This window comes from Passer montanus, unplaced genomic scaffold (genome assembly GCF_014805655.1).
Source record: "Passer montanus isolate IOZ18808 unplaced genomic scaffold, ASM1480565v1 scaffold68, whole genome shotgun sequence".
Lineage (NCBI taxonomy): Eukaryota > Metazoa > Chordata > Aves > Passeriformes > Passeridae > Passer > Passer montanus.
In genome coordinates this window covers 1,110,161-1,124,946 of record NW_024371926.1, presented here as the reverse complement: position 1 = coordinate 1,124,946, position 14,786 = coordinate 1,110,161, and the positions used below count along the sequence as shown (strand labels likewise).

The 14,786-nt window shown below is 49.3% G+C and overlaps 1 protein-coding gene across 3 annotated transcripts; it reads left to right on the top strand.

Annotated features, from left to right (window-relative positions):
- Positions 1 to 568: 568 nt before the first annotated feature.
- On the top strand, positions 569 to 14,762 carry INPP5B (inositol polyphosphate-5-phosphatase B). Of its 3 annotated transcripts, none has more exons than XM_039729233.1 (22): positions 569 to 855; positions 1,149 to 1,228; positions 1,623 to 1,720; positions 2,062 to 2,091; positions 2,550 to 2,660; positions 5,001 to 5,091; positions 5,996 to 6,166; positions 6,896 to 6,997; positions 7,381 to 7,495; positions 8,096 to 8,212; positions 8,521 to 8,708; positions 9,208 to 9,319; positions 9,472 to 9,581; positions 10,451 to 10,586; positions 11,078 to 11,188; positions 11,802 to 11,964; positions 12,118 to 12,353; positions 12,544 to 12,657; positions 12,972 to 13,056; positions 13,387 to 13,514; positions 13,973 to 14,084; positions 14,336 to 14,762. In XM_039729233.1, the coding sequence occupies exons 1-22, from the start codon at positions 799 to 801 to the stop codon at positions 14,458 to 14,460; spliced, it is 2,592 nt and encodes an 863-aa protein (XP_039585167.1). In that variant the 5' UTR covers positions 569 to 798; the 3' UTR covers positions 14,461 to 14,762. The 3 variants fall into 3 exon arrangements, with proteins under 3 accessions (XP_039585167.1, XP_039585168.1, XP_039585166.1); XM_039729234.1 differs by having other exon boundaries at positions 4,998 to 5,091; positions 11,832 to 11,964; XM_039729232.1 differs by having other exon boundaries at positions 4,998 to 5,091.
- Positions 14,763 to 14,786: the final 24 nt, after the last annotated feature.

Genomic DNA, 14,786 nt, shown 5'->3' with positions numbered 1-14,786 from the left:
CAGTGCCTCTTCTGCTACAGCAAAACCGCAGCTCAGCCTTTGGGGTGTGTGTTTGCTTGGTTTCAGCCCAGTGGCAGTGTGTTCACGTCAAGGGTTCTTCTATCTCAAAAACACAGCCCAGCACCCCAATTCTTGAAAGGTTTGGGGATTAGAGCAGCGTTTTCAGGCTGTTCTCTTGTACGTGAGCAGAGAGGGAGTGGGGAAGTGGTGCAGAGCTGTCACTGACCGAGACCACTCGCATTTTCCCTGTCCTTCGACCTACATCTCCTTCGACCTAGCTCCTTCCTCATCTGTGGAAGGAGTTACACCCGTCTCGACAGTGCAAAAAGCTCTGGCGATATTTTACAGCACTTACTCCCACACTGCGCATTAATTGATTTCAATAACGGCTCTTGTGCTGGGTCGTCTTGATATTCAACAACAAGATAGTTCAAGGGACTACTGAAAACAAGAGCATCTCGCGATTTTCAGTGGAAATTATCCTTTCCCATGTCTGCCGACCCCAGGGGTTCCCCCTCTCAGTCCCCCTTTCCTTCCGGGAGGGGCCGGCCGAGACCTGGGGCTCGGGCCGTGCCGTGCCGTGCCGTGCCTCCCCCGTCCCCCGCATCCCGCCGTGCGCTGCCGAGCCGCACCGCTCCCACCGCTGCTTCCCGTCCCGTTATTTCCGGCCGGCGGCGGAGCGGAGCGGGAGCGGAGCGGCCGCGGGGGCGGCCCCGCCGGGGGAGCCGCGGCCGCCGCGCTCATCGCGCCGCGCCGGCCCGAGCGCGCAGCCGCCGGGACAGCCTCCGGCCGGCCGACATGGACCAGTCGGTGGCCATCCAGGAGAGCCTGGCGGCGGGGGCGACCTGCCGGATCGTATCCTTTGATCGGCGCCGGTGTCGCGGAGCCGCCGCGCTCCCAGCCCCGGGCTGTCCCCGTCGCTCCCAGCCCCGGGCTGGCCCCGTCCCCTCCCTCCTGTTCGCTGCCGCTGCTCCCTCCGCTCCGTCCCCGCTCCCTCCTCTCCGTCCCCGCTCTCTCCTCTCTGTCCCCGCTCCCTCCCGCTGTCCCCGCCGCGCTCCCTCCGCTCCGTCCCCCGCACCGATCTTGGCTCCGTCCGCCGCCTCCCCGCTCCCGGCGCTGTCCCGCGGTTCCTTGACCCGCAGCCGCAGGCGGTGCAGGCCCTGCTGCCGTCGGGGGACAGCGTGGAGAGCCGGCTGCTGGGGCTGGTGGAGTGCCGCGGGCACAACGCGTGGGTACCGGGGCGCGGGGCGGGCAGGGACAGCCCCGAGGGAGCTCTGCGGGACCCTCAGGAGCCGCCACGGCACCCGAGAGCCCCCTCCCATCCAAGGGCTTTCCGCCAGGGTGCAGTGCTGTAGGGCAGCACCTTGAAGGTGTGGTGCCTTGGTGTCCTGGGTGGTCAGTGAGAAACCCCAGGCCTTGAGCTGCTCTGCTCTGCCGGTTGTGTGAACACATTATTTAAGTGCTGGGGGAGCAGGTGGGTGGCACTTGGTTGAGGAGGTGGTTTGGGATTTGCACGAGGCTGTGCTGGCCGGTGCTGCTGGGTGGGATGGGGTCTGTGCTTGTCTGTCTGCAGACATGCCAAGCTGAGGAGGCTTTCCCCCCTGCCTGCTCTGTGCTTGCAGGATCTATGTGTACACTCACCGCAGGATGGCCATCACAGCTGAGGACGTCTGGCTGGAGAGAGTGATCCCCATCACCGATGAGTTTGCAGTGGAAGAAGGTACTGACACACTGTGGTGGCTCAGTGCCAGTTCCAAAGAATGGGATAAAGGGGTTTGGTGTCCATATTCTGCTGTCCTGCTTCCTGAAATTTGCAATCTATTGTACCTTCACATTTTTCAAGTTTGTTATCTTTGGTGACACTTGTGCACTGCATGGCCTCTCTGGCAGGGCCCTGTGAGGACCAGAGTACCTCTGTCCAACCAGGCCCCAGCCCCTGCCCAGCAGGTTTGTTCTGCCTGCCTCTGTTCCTGCAGGGATGTTTGGAGTTTGGAGAAGTATCAGCGTGGTATGCAAACTTGCTGCTTTAGCTTTCAACTGAACTTTGTCTTACTTTTGCAGTTGTACTCGAGAGTGACCTTCACGTCATCGGTGAGTTCTGTGCTTGCTTTAGTGCCTGTGTTACAGGTGCTCTGGGGCTTGGGCCAGCTGCATGCAGTGGGCAGCACTGGGGGGTTTTGGCCCCAGAGGAGCTGACTGGGGAGGGGTTGTGCCCTGTGGCTCCTGGGGCAGTTGCCATGCTGTTGGCCATTGTTACCTGCTGCTAATGAGCACTGCCAGCCCCATTCAACCAAGGGAACTAATTCTCCATATGCTGCTGCTGGAAGATTTATTCTTGTCCCTGAACAAGCAGAATAATAATTCTTATAATTGATGATTTTTATATTTTAAGTGGCATTCTCATATAAGACTTTGGAAAGGAACAGGGTAAGAAGGCATGGGGAGATGTTGCCAAAGGCTGTGTGCATGTGCACACCGAGCGAGACACGCTCAGTTTGTGGAGGTTTGTCAGCACGACCCACCACAGCTCTTTCTCCCGATGTCCGCAGGCTCGGACGTGACTGTCCAGATGGGCTCAGCAGACGATCGGCTGACAGTGCAGCTGCCCTTCGGCTCCCACACGCGCTCGTTCCTGCAGGAGGTCAGCAGGTGCAGCGCAGGTACGAGCTCCCTGCCTAGCTATGGGTCCGGTCCCCTTCGGGAGCAGCTCGTCCCTGCCGCGGGTGCAGGAGCGCCGCTGGCCTCCCTGCTCGAACCGCCGTGTCTGGCACACCCCGGCAGCGATGCCCGCTGTTTCGGGGGCAGAGGCAGCGGCTGCTGGCGGGCCCGAGGCCCAGCTCCGCCGCGGGCTCGGAGCTGCTGCCGGGCTCCGGCCGCCGGGGCTCCGCTGGCCTGGCCCCCGCTGCCCGCCCCGTGCGGCTCCTCCGGGCGGGCCGCGCTCTTCCGGCGCCTCCTCCGCTGGCTCCGCGGCGTTTCCCGCTTGCAGAGCGCACGTGTGAGGAGATTCGGAGCTAAAGGAACTCCTGGAAGTCAGTGTGCGGTTCAAAACCCGAGTGCTGGCGTGTTGCTGCACCTGGACTGCTCTGGTTGCATGAAGGCTAATTTAATTCTCCCCTTTGGATGCTAAGCATGAATCCTGTTTATCCAGGAGATAGGATACATTTTCCTGCTGTTCTGTAATGTCACTGCACGTTTTTAACATTAATGCCTTTATTACTGCTTGGATCTCATTTAACTGCAAATCCTGTGCAGTCAAGACCTCCTTTGCTCTCTGCATGTTGCTCTGTATTTCAGTGCTCAGTTCAATAATCGAACAAGGCCATGATTCCACTTCAGAGTGCTTTCATATAGATCCCTCTGGCTACAGGAATCTGTGGCTAGGTACAAACATATCTAAGAAAACAGCCCTTTACTAAAGCTAATCTCTTTCTTAGAAGAATCCTATCTAAAGCTGATTTCTGCCCGTGAGGTTAGAATGCAAAGTGTGATGTGTAACTCTGATCTTTGGATCAGGCAGCAGTTGTGACAGCAGCAGGGTCACACACCTTTCCATTCTGCAGTAATGCCTTCTGCACACTGGCGAGTGGCATTGACCCATGTCGGTAATAAAGCCTGGGAATCTGCTCTTTTCTTGGCACAAAAATATCCATTGTCCATTGAGGTGAAGGTTCAGGTTGGTTCCTGTCACTCACTCTCAAGGGATGTTGCTTGGTTGTTAGTGGGAGAGCTTGCAGAGGTCCAGAGAGCAGTAACTGAGCTCTCAACACCCATGGAGAAACATGTCCCAGGCCCCTGTGTGCACCCTTCCCAGTGCATCTCTGTGTGCTCCTGGGCAATTCTGCTTGACTTGAGCTGTGTGATCTGCAGTGAGGTTTCAGTCATGTGCTCTTCTGTGTCCAAGCTCTGATAAATCCTCTTACACAGTCTATTCTCAGAAGGCTCTTGGGCAGAAGAGGTTATCCAGGCTGAGAATTTGGCCACTTCTTGTCATCTGGTTTGTATCCCGAGGGCCTGGGTGAAGTACTGCAAGTTCTATTTCTGTTTTGTGCTCGTGTTCTGCAGAATGTTCTGTGACAGCAATAACATCTTAATTTTTTCTGGGTTGTGCTCACTGGAGGAGAAGCTCAGCTGAATGTCTAGAACCCATCAGTCTTAGCAATTTCTACATCATGATTAGATTTGTGTGCTAAGGAGCATGATTTTAAGATTGCCGGTTTTGCATCTTAAACACAGAGACCTCCCCCAGAATCCTCTTTTTTAACTGTTATTTTGCAACTTGTAGGAGCAGAATATTGTAACTGAAACAAAGTGCTGAAAGCCTGGTCAAATTTTGGTAAGGTAGTGTGATGTGTTGGTGTCACTCCTGTGGTTAGTTCAGTTTGTGTGGTAGCAGCCCTGTTACTATTTTAGGAATGTGGAGTTTGCAGTGAGGCAGATGTTGCTGCTGAGGTTTTGTGGGTCCCTGGTGTGACTCTTTGTGGCCCTCAAGGTGTCTTTGACACCTGTGCCTTGCTGGGTATTTGTAGATAGGCAGAAACCCTTTAAATGGTACTGTGGGGTTTGTTTGTTTCCTTGTTTTCCACTTTCTTTGTACTTCCTGTCTTGCTTCAGAAAGGAAAAATCTGCTATTAACATAAATTTTTCAGATTCCTGGGGTAAAGCCCTGGATTTTGTGCTGCTAAGTCCTGCTTCAGCTTAGCTGTAAAGGAGAGCCAGCAGCAAGTGCTCCCACAGAGGACAGGGCTGCTCTCTGTGGCTCCTGTCACTCCTTCCTCTGCAGGGGAAGCTGCATCATCACACAACCCTTGGGGCAGAGTAAGCTGAATCTGTCAGATAGCTGAAAGAGAGACTGTGTGGTACTTTGTTTTTTCCACACAAATCTAAATTATTTTCTGCCCACAGATTTTTGCCAGTGTTTACATAAGCATGTTGATAAATGGAAGAACACTTTGTGTTTAAAGTGAAACTTTTTGTTGGTTGGTTTTTTTTTTCTCCAGAAGCAGTTGGCTCTGAAGGGGTCAAGCAAAATGGGAAAAAAGCTGCAGTCAGTCAGAGCTGCAGCCACGACAGCACTGATAAAAGTACTCCCAGGTCAGTGCACAGAGGTGGGGGGCTCTAGAGTAGAAGCTGGCAACTTTTTGAGATGAGAATCTGCAGGTTCTAGTTAAGAGAGAAAAAAGTTCAGCATAAGCATGCTGTCAAAACATTGGTGGAAATTTCATTCTACTCCCTCTCCCTACAATCCTTCCAGTCCCCTGTTTGGGCATATTTTGGCTGTTTAGTGGGACAGGACCTGCTAGCATTGTTTATTTTGAATTCAGAGAGCTTTGGCTTAGAGCCGCTGTGTTTCATAGATACACTCTTAAAATGTTACAGTTTCATTTTCCAGTTCCCAGGACTTTGTGGACCCTGATGCAAAGCATTCAGAGTCTGTCCGTGTGCTGTCCTTGGCACTGGTATGCTGCCTTTAAATTTGTACCATCCAATTGCTGGTGGGAATTCCCAAGCTGTGGCATTATTCCTTTGCAAAAGGAGTTTGCAGAGCCAGGAGACACAAAGTAAAACCACCTCCACCTCCACCCACCCTAGGCAGAATTGGAAGATTTCCACCAGGAGGTTTTCTAAACAAACACAGTTCTTCATTCTCTGGCTGAGGCAGAGGGAGATGAGATTTCCTTCTCCTCGCTGCAGTAAGCAGGGAAGATGTTCAGGTTTTGTATCATTTTCCCGGTGTGAGTAAGACCTGCTCTTAATCAACAGGCTGCACCAGGATGGTGAAAACCATTTGTTATTTTAGTTAGTTAAACTGCTTTTTGTCTGGAGATCTCAAGCCTGCTAAGAAATGCTCTTTTCAGCCTTCTTGGCTTATCCCAAATGTTACCTGTCTTTAGTGAACAAACAGAAAAATGTGAATTAAGGCCTCAGTGGCAGAAATATGCTAGTTAGGGTGTGGGGATACCCCGGCCTTCACCTGTGGTTTCGCTTTCATTTGCAGGCAAAACAAACTCAAGCCTGAAGTGAGAACTGAACAGGTTCGGGCCTCCCGTGTCATGGCTTCCAACAAGGCCTCAATCTTATCAGAGCCAAAGTTTGGCCTCAGAGATACTATTGTTAAATCTCAGCTTTTGCAAATGCAGGACTCCTACACACACATCCAGAACTACAGGTAATGATCTTCCTCAGAAGAACTTACTTTTGTGGGCTGTAAGTATAGCATAGACTGTCAGAATAACCCATCTGTTATTTCATCATTTTCCACAAACAGGAAATTCTGAAGAAAAGTATGATCCATACTTTCCAGAGAAGTTCTCTTTCCACGTTTAGACATGAGCAGAGCAGAATTTCATTCATGTCTCTGTCAAGACTTGCCTCATGGTTCTTGTTGAGGAAATGGCCTTTTTGAAATCACTTTTTTTCTGTGCTTATTTTAGACAGTGTCTGGAAATGCATCAGCTCTGTGCACTCCAGCCTTCTCCCTCTCCATTTCTGTCCACTGCTTATTCATGTAGTTGTTCCAATAAGCTCATAAGAAAGAGCTTGAGTGACATATATAATTAGGACCAAAACTTTACTGTGTTTGAAATAATTTTATGCATCTCATTCTGTGAATTTATCATTTCAAGCTGCTACTGCACAGCTACAGCCTTATTTTGTTTTTTCTTTAACACTTTGGGTATAACAACATGTCCTTCTGTAAAAGTGCATCTGTAAAGGTGCAGTTGTAATTAGATAATTTTAGGGATTTAAACTTTGTCACCTTCCTTAATTTCCCCTGGCTACACGTTGGTTATATAGAACATTATTTACCTGGTTGACAGCAGTGCTGTTTCCTGGGCTCTGCAGGAAGTTTGCTCTCCCAGTTTCCAGCTCTGGGGTCCTGTCACTGTCTTTGCAGGGTTTTTGTGGGGACGTACAACGTGAATGGTCAGTCACCCACAGAGAGTCTCCAGCCTTGGCTGAGGTGTGATGCTGAGCCTCCAGACATTTACTGTGTGGGGTGAGTGTCTGTCCCTGCCCACCTCACTAACCTGGGCTGTGCAGGTGGATCTGTCACCCAGAGGAGTTCAGCCAGGACACCACAGGAATGTTGGCACTGGTGCAGTGCCTGCACAGCTCCAGGGTGGGTGTGTCCACAGCCTGTAAGGTTTGTTGGTCTGGTAGGGTTTGGTCTCTCAGTGTTACAAAATCCTTAATACCATTTGGTGTAATAATGACAGTAATTTAGCTTTACATTTGACATACATCTACAATCAGCAAAACTGAATTTGAGTTTTCAGTTATAAATTTCGTGAGTATGAGCTGATTTAGTTCTTTCCCAGAGAAGGGATTGGAGAGGTATAAACAAGTGCATGCATCCATGGGTTCCTTCCTCTAACACAGTTTCCAGGAGCTTGATCTGACTAAAGAAGCCTTCTTTTTCAATGACACACCGAAAGAAGAAGAATGGTTTAAAGCTGTAACTGATAGTCTTCACCCAGATGCCAAATATGCAAAGGTAAATGTGGCTTTTGGGGAGGTTTGAGTGTGGAATCATTTCCCACTTGGCTCTCTTTTCCCTTTGCTTTCTCTTGTTCTCAGTGGCTGTGTCTTCAGAGGCTGTGCAGGTTCTGTAGGTGGTGGTTCTGTGCAGGGTGATGAGGCAGGGCAGGATGGGAAACAGAGCCAGGCTTCCCCACTTAAAGGGAGCTCCTGCTGTCTTGGGGAAGGAGAACAAGAAGTTCTGTACCTTCTTCCTTCTTCCACTGTACAATGTATGGTGGAATGAATTGTGAAGGTATTTTGGTAGGAATACTGCTTTTGTTTGAGCTCCTGCTCCATAGGTCTGCTTCATCTCTTGTCTCTGTTGTTGAAGGGAATCTCCTTCCATGAGCTTATGTCAGTGCTGTAGCTCTTGCTTTGGGCTTCAACTTCCTTGACTGATGTTGCTCCCAGCTCCTTCCTGGGCTGTGCTGCTGGGGCCTGTGCACTGAGCCCTGCTGGTGCACCAGATGATCCTGAATCTTTCTCTTTGGTGACCCATGTTGTGGATGGATGTGCCTTCTCTCAGCAAGCCTCTTCCATTGCAGCATTGAATGGAGCAGGGTCTGTTTTTCAGGTGAAACTTGTGCGGCTGGTGGGGATCATGCTCCTGCTGTATGTGAAGGCAGAACTTGCTCTGAACATCTCCGAGGTGGAAGTTGAGACTGTGGGGACTGGAATCATGGGGAGGATGGTAAGAATGGCAAATGTGCATGAGAAGGGGTGAGATTTGGAAGAGCCCCCCTCCTTGGATGCCGTGGTTATTCCTCCAGCTAAGGGCTGCCTGTAGAAGCAGATGTCCTATCCCCATGCCAGCTCAGGGCACTGTGAGAGGGAACTGCCAGCTGTGCACCCATGTTCAAAGCAGTAATCACAAATTAGGATTTTCAGCCTATTCCTTCCTCTGGAATTAAACACTCTGTCCCAAAGTCTTCTGGCTTGGCCACTGCTAGTGACTCATCTGCAGTGTAGAAGCTTCTAACCAATGTCTTTCTCTTTCAGGGTAACAAAGGTGGAGTTGCCATCAGGTTTAAATTCCACAACACCAGCGTGTGCATTGTGAACTCTCACCTGGCAGCTCACACGGAGGAATACGAGCGGAGGAACCAGGACTTCAAAGACATCTGCTCTCGGATGCAGTTCTGCCAGTCGGATCCAAACTTGCCCCCTCTCACTATTGGCAAGCACGAGTATGCTTCCCATCTGGCTGTGGGAATCATGGCACATGCAAGGGAGCACTCTGTGAATGTGCTGGGGGGTGAGCAGGGGGCCCAGTGCCATAAATGTCAGCTGGAGGGGCCAGAAAAGCTTTACCTGGTTTGGACAGGGCTCACCCACACAGTTCTGACAAGTCACTTGTCACCTTATCTTATTTTATTCTCGAGCCTGGAGTGGGGATGGGGCAGGAATAAGCACTGACTTCCCCATCTGTGGAATTCAGGCACTGTGGAGCAGTAACAGCACCAGTCATGAAGGAACAGTGACAAACTCGCAGAACAGTGATTAATAATGGCAAAAAGAGAAAATGTTTTTAAATTTCCACTGTTGTTATTCCTGATGAGAGCAGCTCAGCAGAGGGGTTGTGATGGGGGGAGCCCCAGAGCTGCAGAGTGCAGCTGCTGTCCATAGCTGGCTGTGCTCTGGGGCAGCTTCAGGCCTCTGCACATTGTGGTGTTTGTTCTCTCTCAGTGTGATCCTGTGGCTGGGGGACCTCAACTACCGTCTGGAGGAGCTGGATGTGGCCAAAGTGAAGCAGCTTGTAGAGGAGAAAGCATTTCTAGAGCTTTGCCAGTATGACCAGGTACTGCTGTCTCACCTACCTGCACATGGTGCTGGGTACAAACCCCACAATTCCTTGGCCTTTTCTGTGCTCATTTTCTCCCTTTTACTCCAGATGGAAATTGGGCTTAAGTTTATCTAAAATTAAAGTTTTCATATTTTCTTCTTTTGTAGCTGAAGAGGCAAATGAAGGCAAATGCAGCCTTTGAAGGCTTCACAGAAGGAGAGATCTCCTTCCAGCCAACATACAAGTATGATGCTGGCTGTGATGACTGGGACACAAGGTACAGTGATTGTCTCAGATGTGATGCTACAAATGGCTGATGTTAGCACTGAGGGAAATAAAAACAAGGCTAAATGATATTGCAGGTCTAATGGCTGTAAATAGGAACAGATGTGAGATTATTTCTGGTTCTCTCCCTTTGCTCCAAAATTCATCTCCTTTTTACATCTATTTGTTTTTCTCCCACAGCTATTTGTCAGATACTCCTAATATTTTTTCCCAGTAAAAATCATGTTAGATTTCCTCTTAAAAATGATTCATTAACAAAGTTAATCAATCCTTTTAGCTAGTTTAATTCTTTTTTGTCTGGTTTGTTGTTTTTTTTCCCCAAGCAAAACTTTTAGGATCTCATTTTTGCTGATCTCTCCTGTACCTGCTCAGGTGAGACCAGCCAGGGTTGATGTGGAGTCAGCTGTGCTGCTCTTCAAAAGCCTGTGAGAACCATCCTTGTAATGCTCTGTACACAGAGCAGCTCCTCTTAGCAAACCAGGAACTTCAGCTGCAAGTGCAGAAATTAAATCTGTGTGCAGCTGTCAGTGAAAACAATAAATACAAACTTTAAATGCAGAACCTTTTTGTTTTTCATGGCTCTCATGGTCAAAAATACCTGAGTATTGCTTTGTATGTTAATTGTATCTTGCACCTTTGAAGAAGTAGGAAGTAAACCATGAGCTAGAGATACCTTATAACAGACACTCAGATTTTTTTATATCTATGTGAAGAAACTGTTAAAAATACCACTTGGATGGAGAATGAGCTCCAGCCATGGCAGGAAAGCCCGATCTCTGTGTGAGCAGTGTGCTGCCCTGTGTTGTCACTGCAGCTGCACTGTGCCTGGAAATGGTGATTTTTTTCCCCCCTGTGTTTTAGTGAGAAGTGTCGAGTTCCAGCGTGGTGTGACCGGATACTCTGGAAAGGGCAGAACATTGCCCAGCTGAGCTATCGCAGCCACATGGCTCTGAAGCTCAGTGACCACAAGCCAGTGAGCTCTGTGTTTGATATTGGGGTAAGTGCTGGATGGAGTAACTCTGCTGACCTCATTCCCTGGGTGCTGATTTCTCTCTCCTGCTTTTCTGGCATCCACAGAGAACAATGGCTTGAAAGGTGAGCTGGATCAGATATGGAGATGGGATTGTTGACCAGACTAAGCGAGGGTTGTGTAAATGATACTGCAGTTAAGCTGGATAAGGCCTGAATATCTGTCAGTGTTCTTTGGGAGCAGAGTGGTGTCTTGTCAAACATCCTATTTTTTCTGAGGGGAAAAAAAAAAAGGTTGATCTAGTACTGACTGAGTGACTCTTGTTAGTTATGGCGAGGTCCTTTAGTACTGGATCATGAGAAGATCTTGGAGATTAGTGCTCCAAACAGCTCTGCCCATTCCCTGTGTTGTAAACCCTAGTGTGCTGTTAAATCAAATCACCTCCCATGTTTGCATCTGTTCCAGCTGTCCTGCAGAGGACAGTCAATACAGGCAGGTGCAGTGTGTGTCCCTTTCAGGTGAAGGTTGTGAATGAAGAGCTCTACAGAAAAGCCTTTGAGGAAATCGTGCGCTCCCTGGATAAGCTGGAGAATGCCAACATTCCCTCGGTGACACTGTCCCGCAGAGAGGTAGGGCATGGCCCCTGCCAGCACTCCCTGAAGGGACTGAGCAACCCTAGACCCCAGCAGTAGAAGATGAATCCTGGACCCTTGCGTCTGTTCCAAAAAGTAGAATATTTTGACTTCCAGTTGCTCTCTGTTTGCAAGCCCTAGGAGTCTTTGCTCCTATTTAGATGCTGGTGAATTCCATTCGCAGTCCAAGGCTGAAACACAGGGTGTGTCATTCCCTGAGGTGGGAAGAGAGAAAGTAAAAAGGTGGTTTGTGACCCTTGCTCTGACTTGTGCTTTCAAACATAAAATGTAAAATTGTAAGGGTCTGGAGAAGGTCACAAAGCAGCATTTGCTTTGTGTCTTGGGACTATAAAGATAAGCTCAGGAGACATTTGAGGCTACAGCTATCTCATTCTCAATTTTATTGTAGTTATTTGAGGGCAGCATTTGTCTTAAAGGGCCCCCTGACAGAAAGAACTTTGGCATTCAGAGTATGCACATGTGAGGAGATGGGGTTGGGAGCAAGGGGTTAATCTATTTGTCTTTCTGCTTAATAATTAAACCACAGGACAGGAATTGCTGCTCAAGCAAGGTGAATTGGCTGATGATGTTGACTGACATTTGTTTCTAGATCCATTTTAAGGATGTTAAATACATGCAGCTGCAGGTAGAGAGGTTTACAATCCGCAATGGCCAAGTGCCCTGCCAATTCGAATTTATCACCAAACCAGATGAGAAAACCTACTGCAAGGAGTGGCTGATTGCTAATCCCAGTAAGGGCTTCTTGCTCTCAGGTGAGCTCCTCCTTTTGTCTCATGTTCATGAGCTGATATTGTCCCCTTCTGGCTTAGTTCCCTCTACACTTCTGAGCATGATGTGCCTCTTTGCAGGCTGTTGGTTTAATACTAGTTGTAACTGAGTCTGTTTTTTTGATCATATTCTGGCAGATGCTGAGATCACAGTTGAGCTGGAGGTGTTTGTTAATAAATCAACAGCTACTCGCTTAAACTCTGGAGAGGAAAAACTTGAAGATATCTTAGTCTTGCACCTTGTCAGAGGGAAGGATTATTTTCTATCCGTAACAGGCAACTATTTGCCAAGTTGCTTTGGGTCTCCCATCCATACACTGTGTTACATGAGGGAACCAATCCAGGACATGTCAGCAGAATCCATTCGGAGACTTGTGAGTTAAAGACAAGATTCCCTTCCAAACACACAAGAGCATTAAAACTAGATGCTAAGGCCTGTTTGTTTTTATTAAGAAGTCTCAGTTCTCAGGTATAAGCTTTGTGAAGTACTTTGGCCGAGTCGAATAAGAACTTGGCTAGCTACCTTTTGTTTGTCTCCCTCCTGCCCACACTGCCCTCCCTCAGACCCTGATGCCAGTAGACATGAGTGATGATCCTGCCCAAGATGAAAAGCCTATGGAGATCCCAAAAGAGCTGTGGATGATGGTGGATCACTTGAATCGCAACGCTTCCCAGCAGGTTGGCACTGGAAACACAAAATGAGATGTTTGCATTGGGTTGAGTTTTGAAGAAGATACTGGTAACAGCAATCACTGTGAGCTGGGTGTGTTTGGCCAAAGGCCATGGGAGATGAGTGGTGCTGATGCCCCAGGTTGTACTGTTTGGTGCTAGTGACCATGTCTGTGTGTCCAGGTATCAGCAATGTCCAGGTATCAAGCAGACTTGGGTGGTAACCACCAATTTGGAGAGACTTTCCAGGCAGATTATAAGGACATTGCTCTATTTACCCACAATTCTATTTTCCTTGGACTGATACAGTGTTGTCTTTGCAGGAGGACCTGTTTCAGCAGCCAGGCCTCAGATCTGAATTTGAGCAAATCCGAGACTGTTTGGACAAGGGAATGTATGACACTTTCTGTATCCTTTTAGACTGATGTCCAGGAAGGCTCCCTGTGCCAGAGTGCCAAAACAGAGAGGTTTTTAAGCTGCTCTCTCTCCTCTTGGGGTTCCTGAGCTCTGCATTTCCTCGTGGCTCTGTGTCATCCTCTGCTGAGTGCTGGCCATGTCAATGAATGACACAAGAGCCCAGCTGCTAACAGCAACAGCTCGTGTGGAGGCCAGGGGTTCAACCCAAAGCTGTGAGCTGTGGGCAGAGGTCTGGGACACCTAACCCAAAGCTCATTCATGTTTCAGCATAAATAGGACCAGCCTAGGTCGTGCTGTGCTCTTCCTTAACCTCTGGATCAGTGGGCAGCAACCACTCCGTGGCAGAGGCCCTGCTGCTGTTCCTGGAGAGCCTTCCTGAGCCTGTCATCTGCTGCAGGTTCTACAGCTCCTGCCTGGAGAGCGCCAGCAACTACGGCCTGAGCTGCCAGGTACAGCTGGCTGCCCAGGGACCAGCCCCAGTTCAGAGGGAGGGCAGGAAACTGGCCACTGGTGACACCAGTCCCACAGGGAGAGCAGGCCAGGCAAACTGGCCTCTGGTGACACCAGTTCCAGAGGGAGGGGAGGAAACTGGCCTCTGGTGACACCATTTTTAGAGGGAGGGCAGGCAAACTGGCCTTTGGTGACACCAGTTCCTGAGGAGGGGCAGGCAGACTGGCCTGTGGTGACACCAGTTCAGAGGGAGGGGAGGCAAACTGGCCTCTGCTACACCAGTCACCCGGTTTTGCTCTCAGTCACTTAATCCTCTGTTAACAGAAATGATCTGGAACTGGTGATTTTAGGGTATAAAGAGCTGTTGGCACCTGCACACAGGGGGGTTTTGGGGCAGATGCAGCTGGAAGGCATGGCTGTGTCTGCAATATAAATGTTGGTGTTTTCCCCTCCCCAGATTATCGCTGACCTACCAGTGTTCCACAAAAACGTGTTTGAATATCTGATGGCGTTTCTACGAGAGCTACTGAAGAACTCAGGGAAAAACCACTTGGACGTGAACATTCTTGGTAAGGCCTGCACAATAACCCTCTGCTCAGAGGGGCTGCACAAAACACTTCATACCCGAGTGCAGCCATGGCTTGTAGTGCTTTGAACCTTTAATTATTAGCGAATAGTCCACAGAAACGCAGGAGTGTGGGGAAGGAGCCCGGAGATGTGGGGATTTTCAGTTTTATCCTGCCTCACTCCAAATTTAGGCTCTATTCCCAGGTCTTTCCGTGTCCTGCCCTCACTGTGTGTCCGTGTGTCCTTCCCACAGCCAGCGTGTTCGGTGGTTTGCTGCTGCGGCCTCCTCCTGGCCACCCCACGCCCGACATCGCCGAGAAGAGGAAAGCTCAGCAGTTTATCCACCAGTTCCTCGTGAGAGAGGATGATTTGCCATGAATATAAGATGCGGTCATGTCTGACTTGTAGACATTGAATTACTGTAAAAAAATATTTTTTTTGTACATTATACTGGCACTTTTTTTTGATATCACGGTATTTTATACAATCTGTGTCTTTCGAAAGCTGAGATCAGGCAGTTTGACCCCTGATTACGCTGTAAACTACACAAAGTTTCCCAACAAGCTGTACGTAGAGTCGAAAAACACCGAGAGAGCTGATATTTACACTGTGTTTTATTTAACTTGTTGAAACCACCAGAGTTTTTCAACCCCCTGCTATTTAAATAAAAAAAACATCTTTTCGCGGCCTGTGCCCCGGTGTCG

Coding starts and splice junctions, on each gene's coding strand:
- INPP5B (XM_039729232.1), top strand. CDS start 799: ATGGACCAGTCGGTGGCCATCCAGGAGAGCCTGGCGGCGGGGGCGACC. Junction 8,709..9,207: donor CTCACTATTGGCAAGCACGA/GTATGCTTCCCA, acceptor GTTCTCTCTCAG/TGTGATCCTGTGGCTGGGGG. Junction 11,965..12,117: donor TAAGGGCTTCTTGCTCTCAG/GTGAGCTCCTCC, acceptor ATATTCTGGCAG/ATGCTGAGATCACAGTTGAG.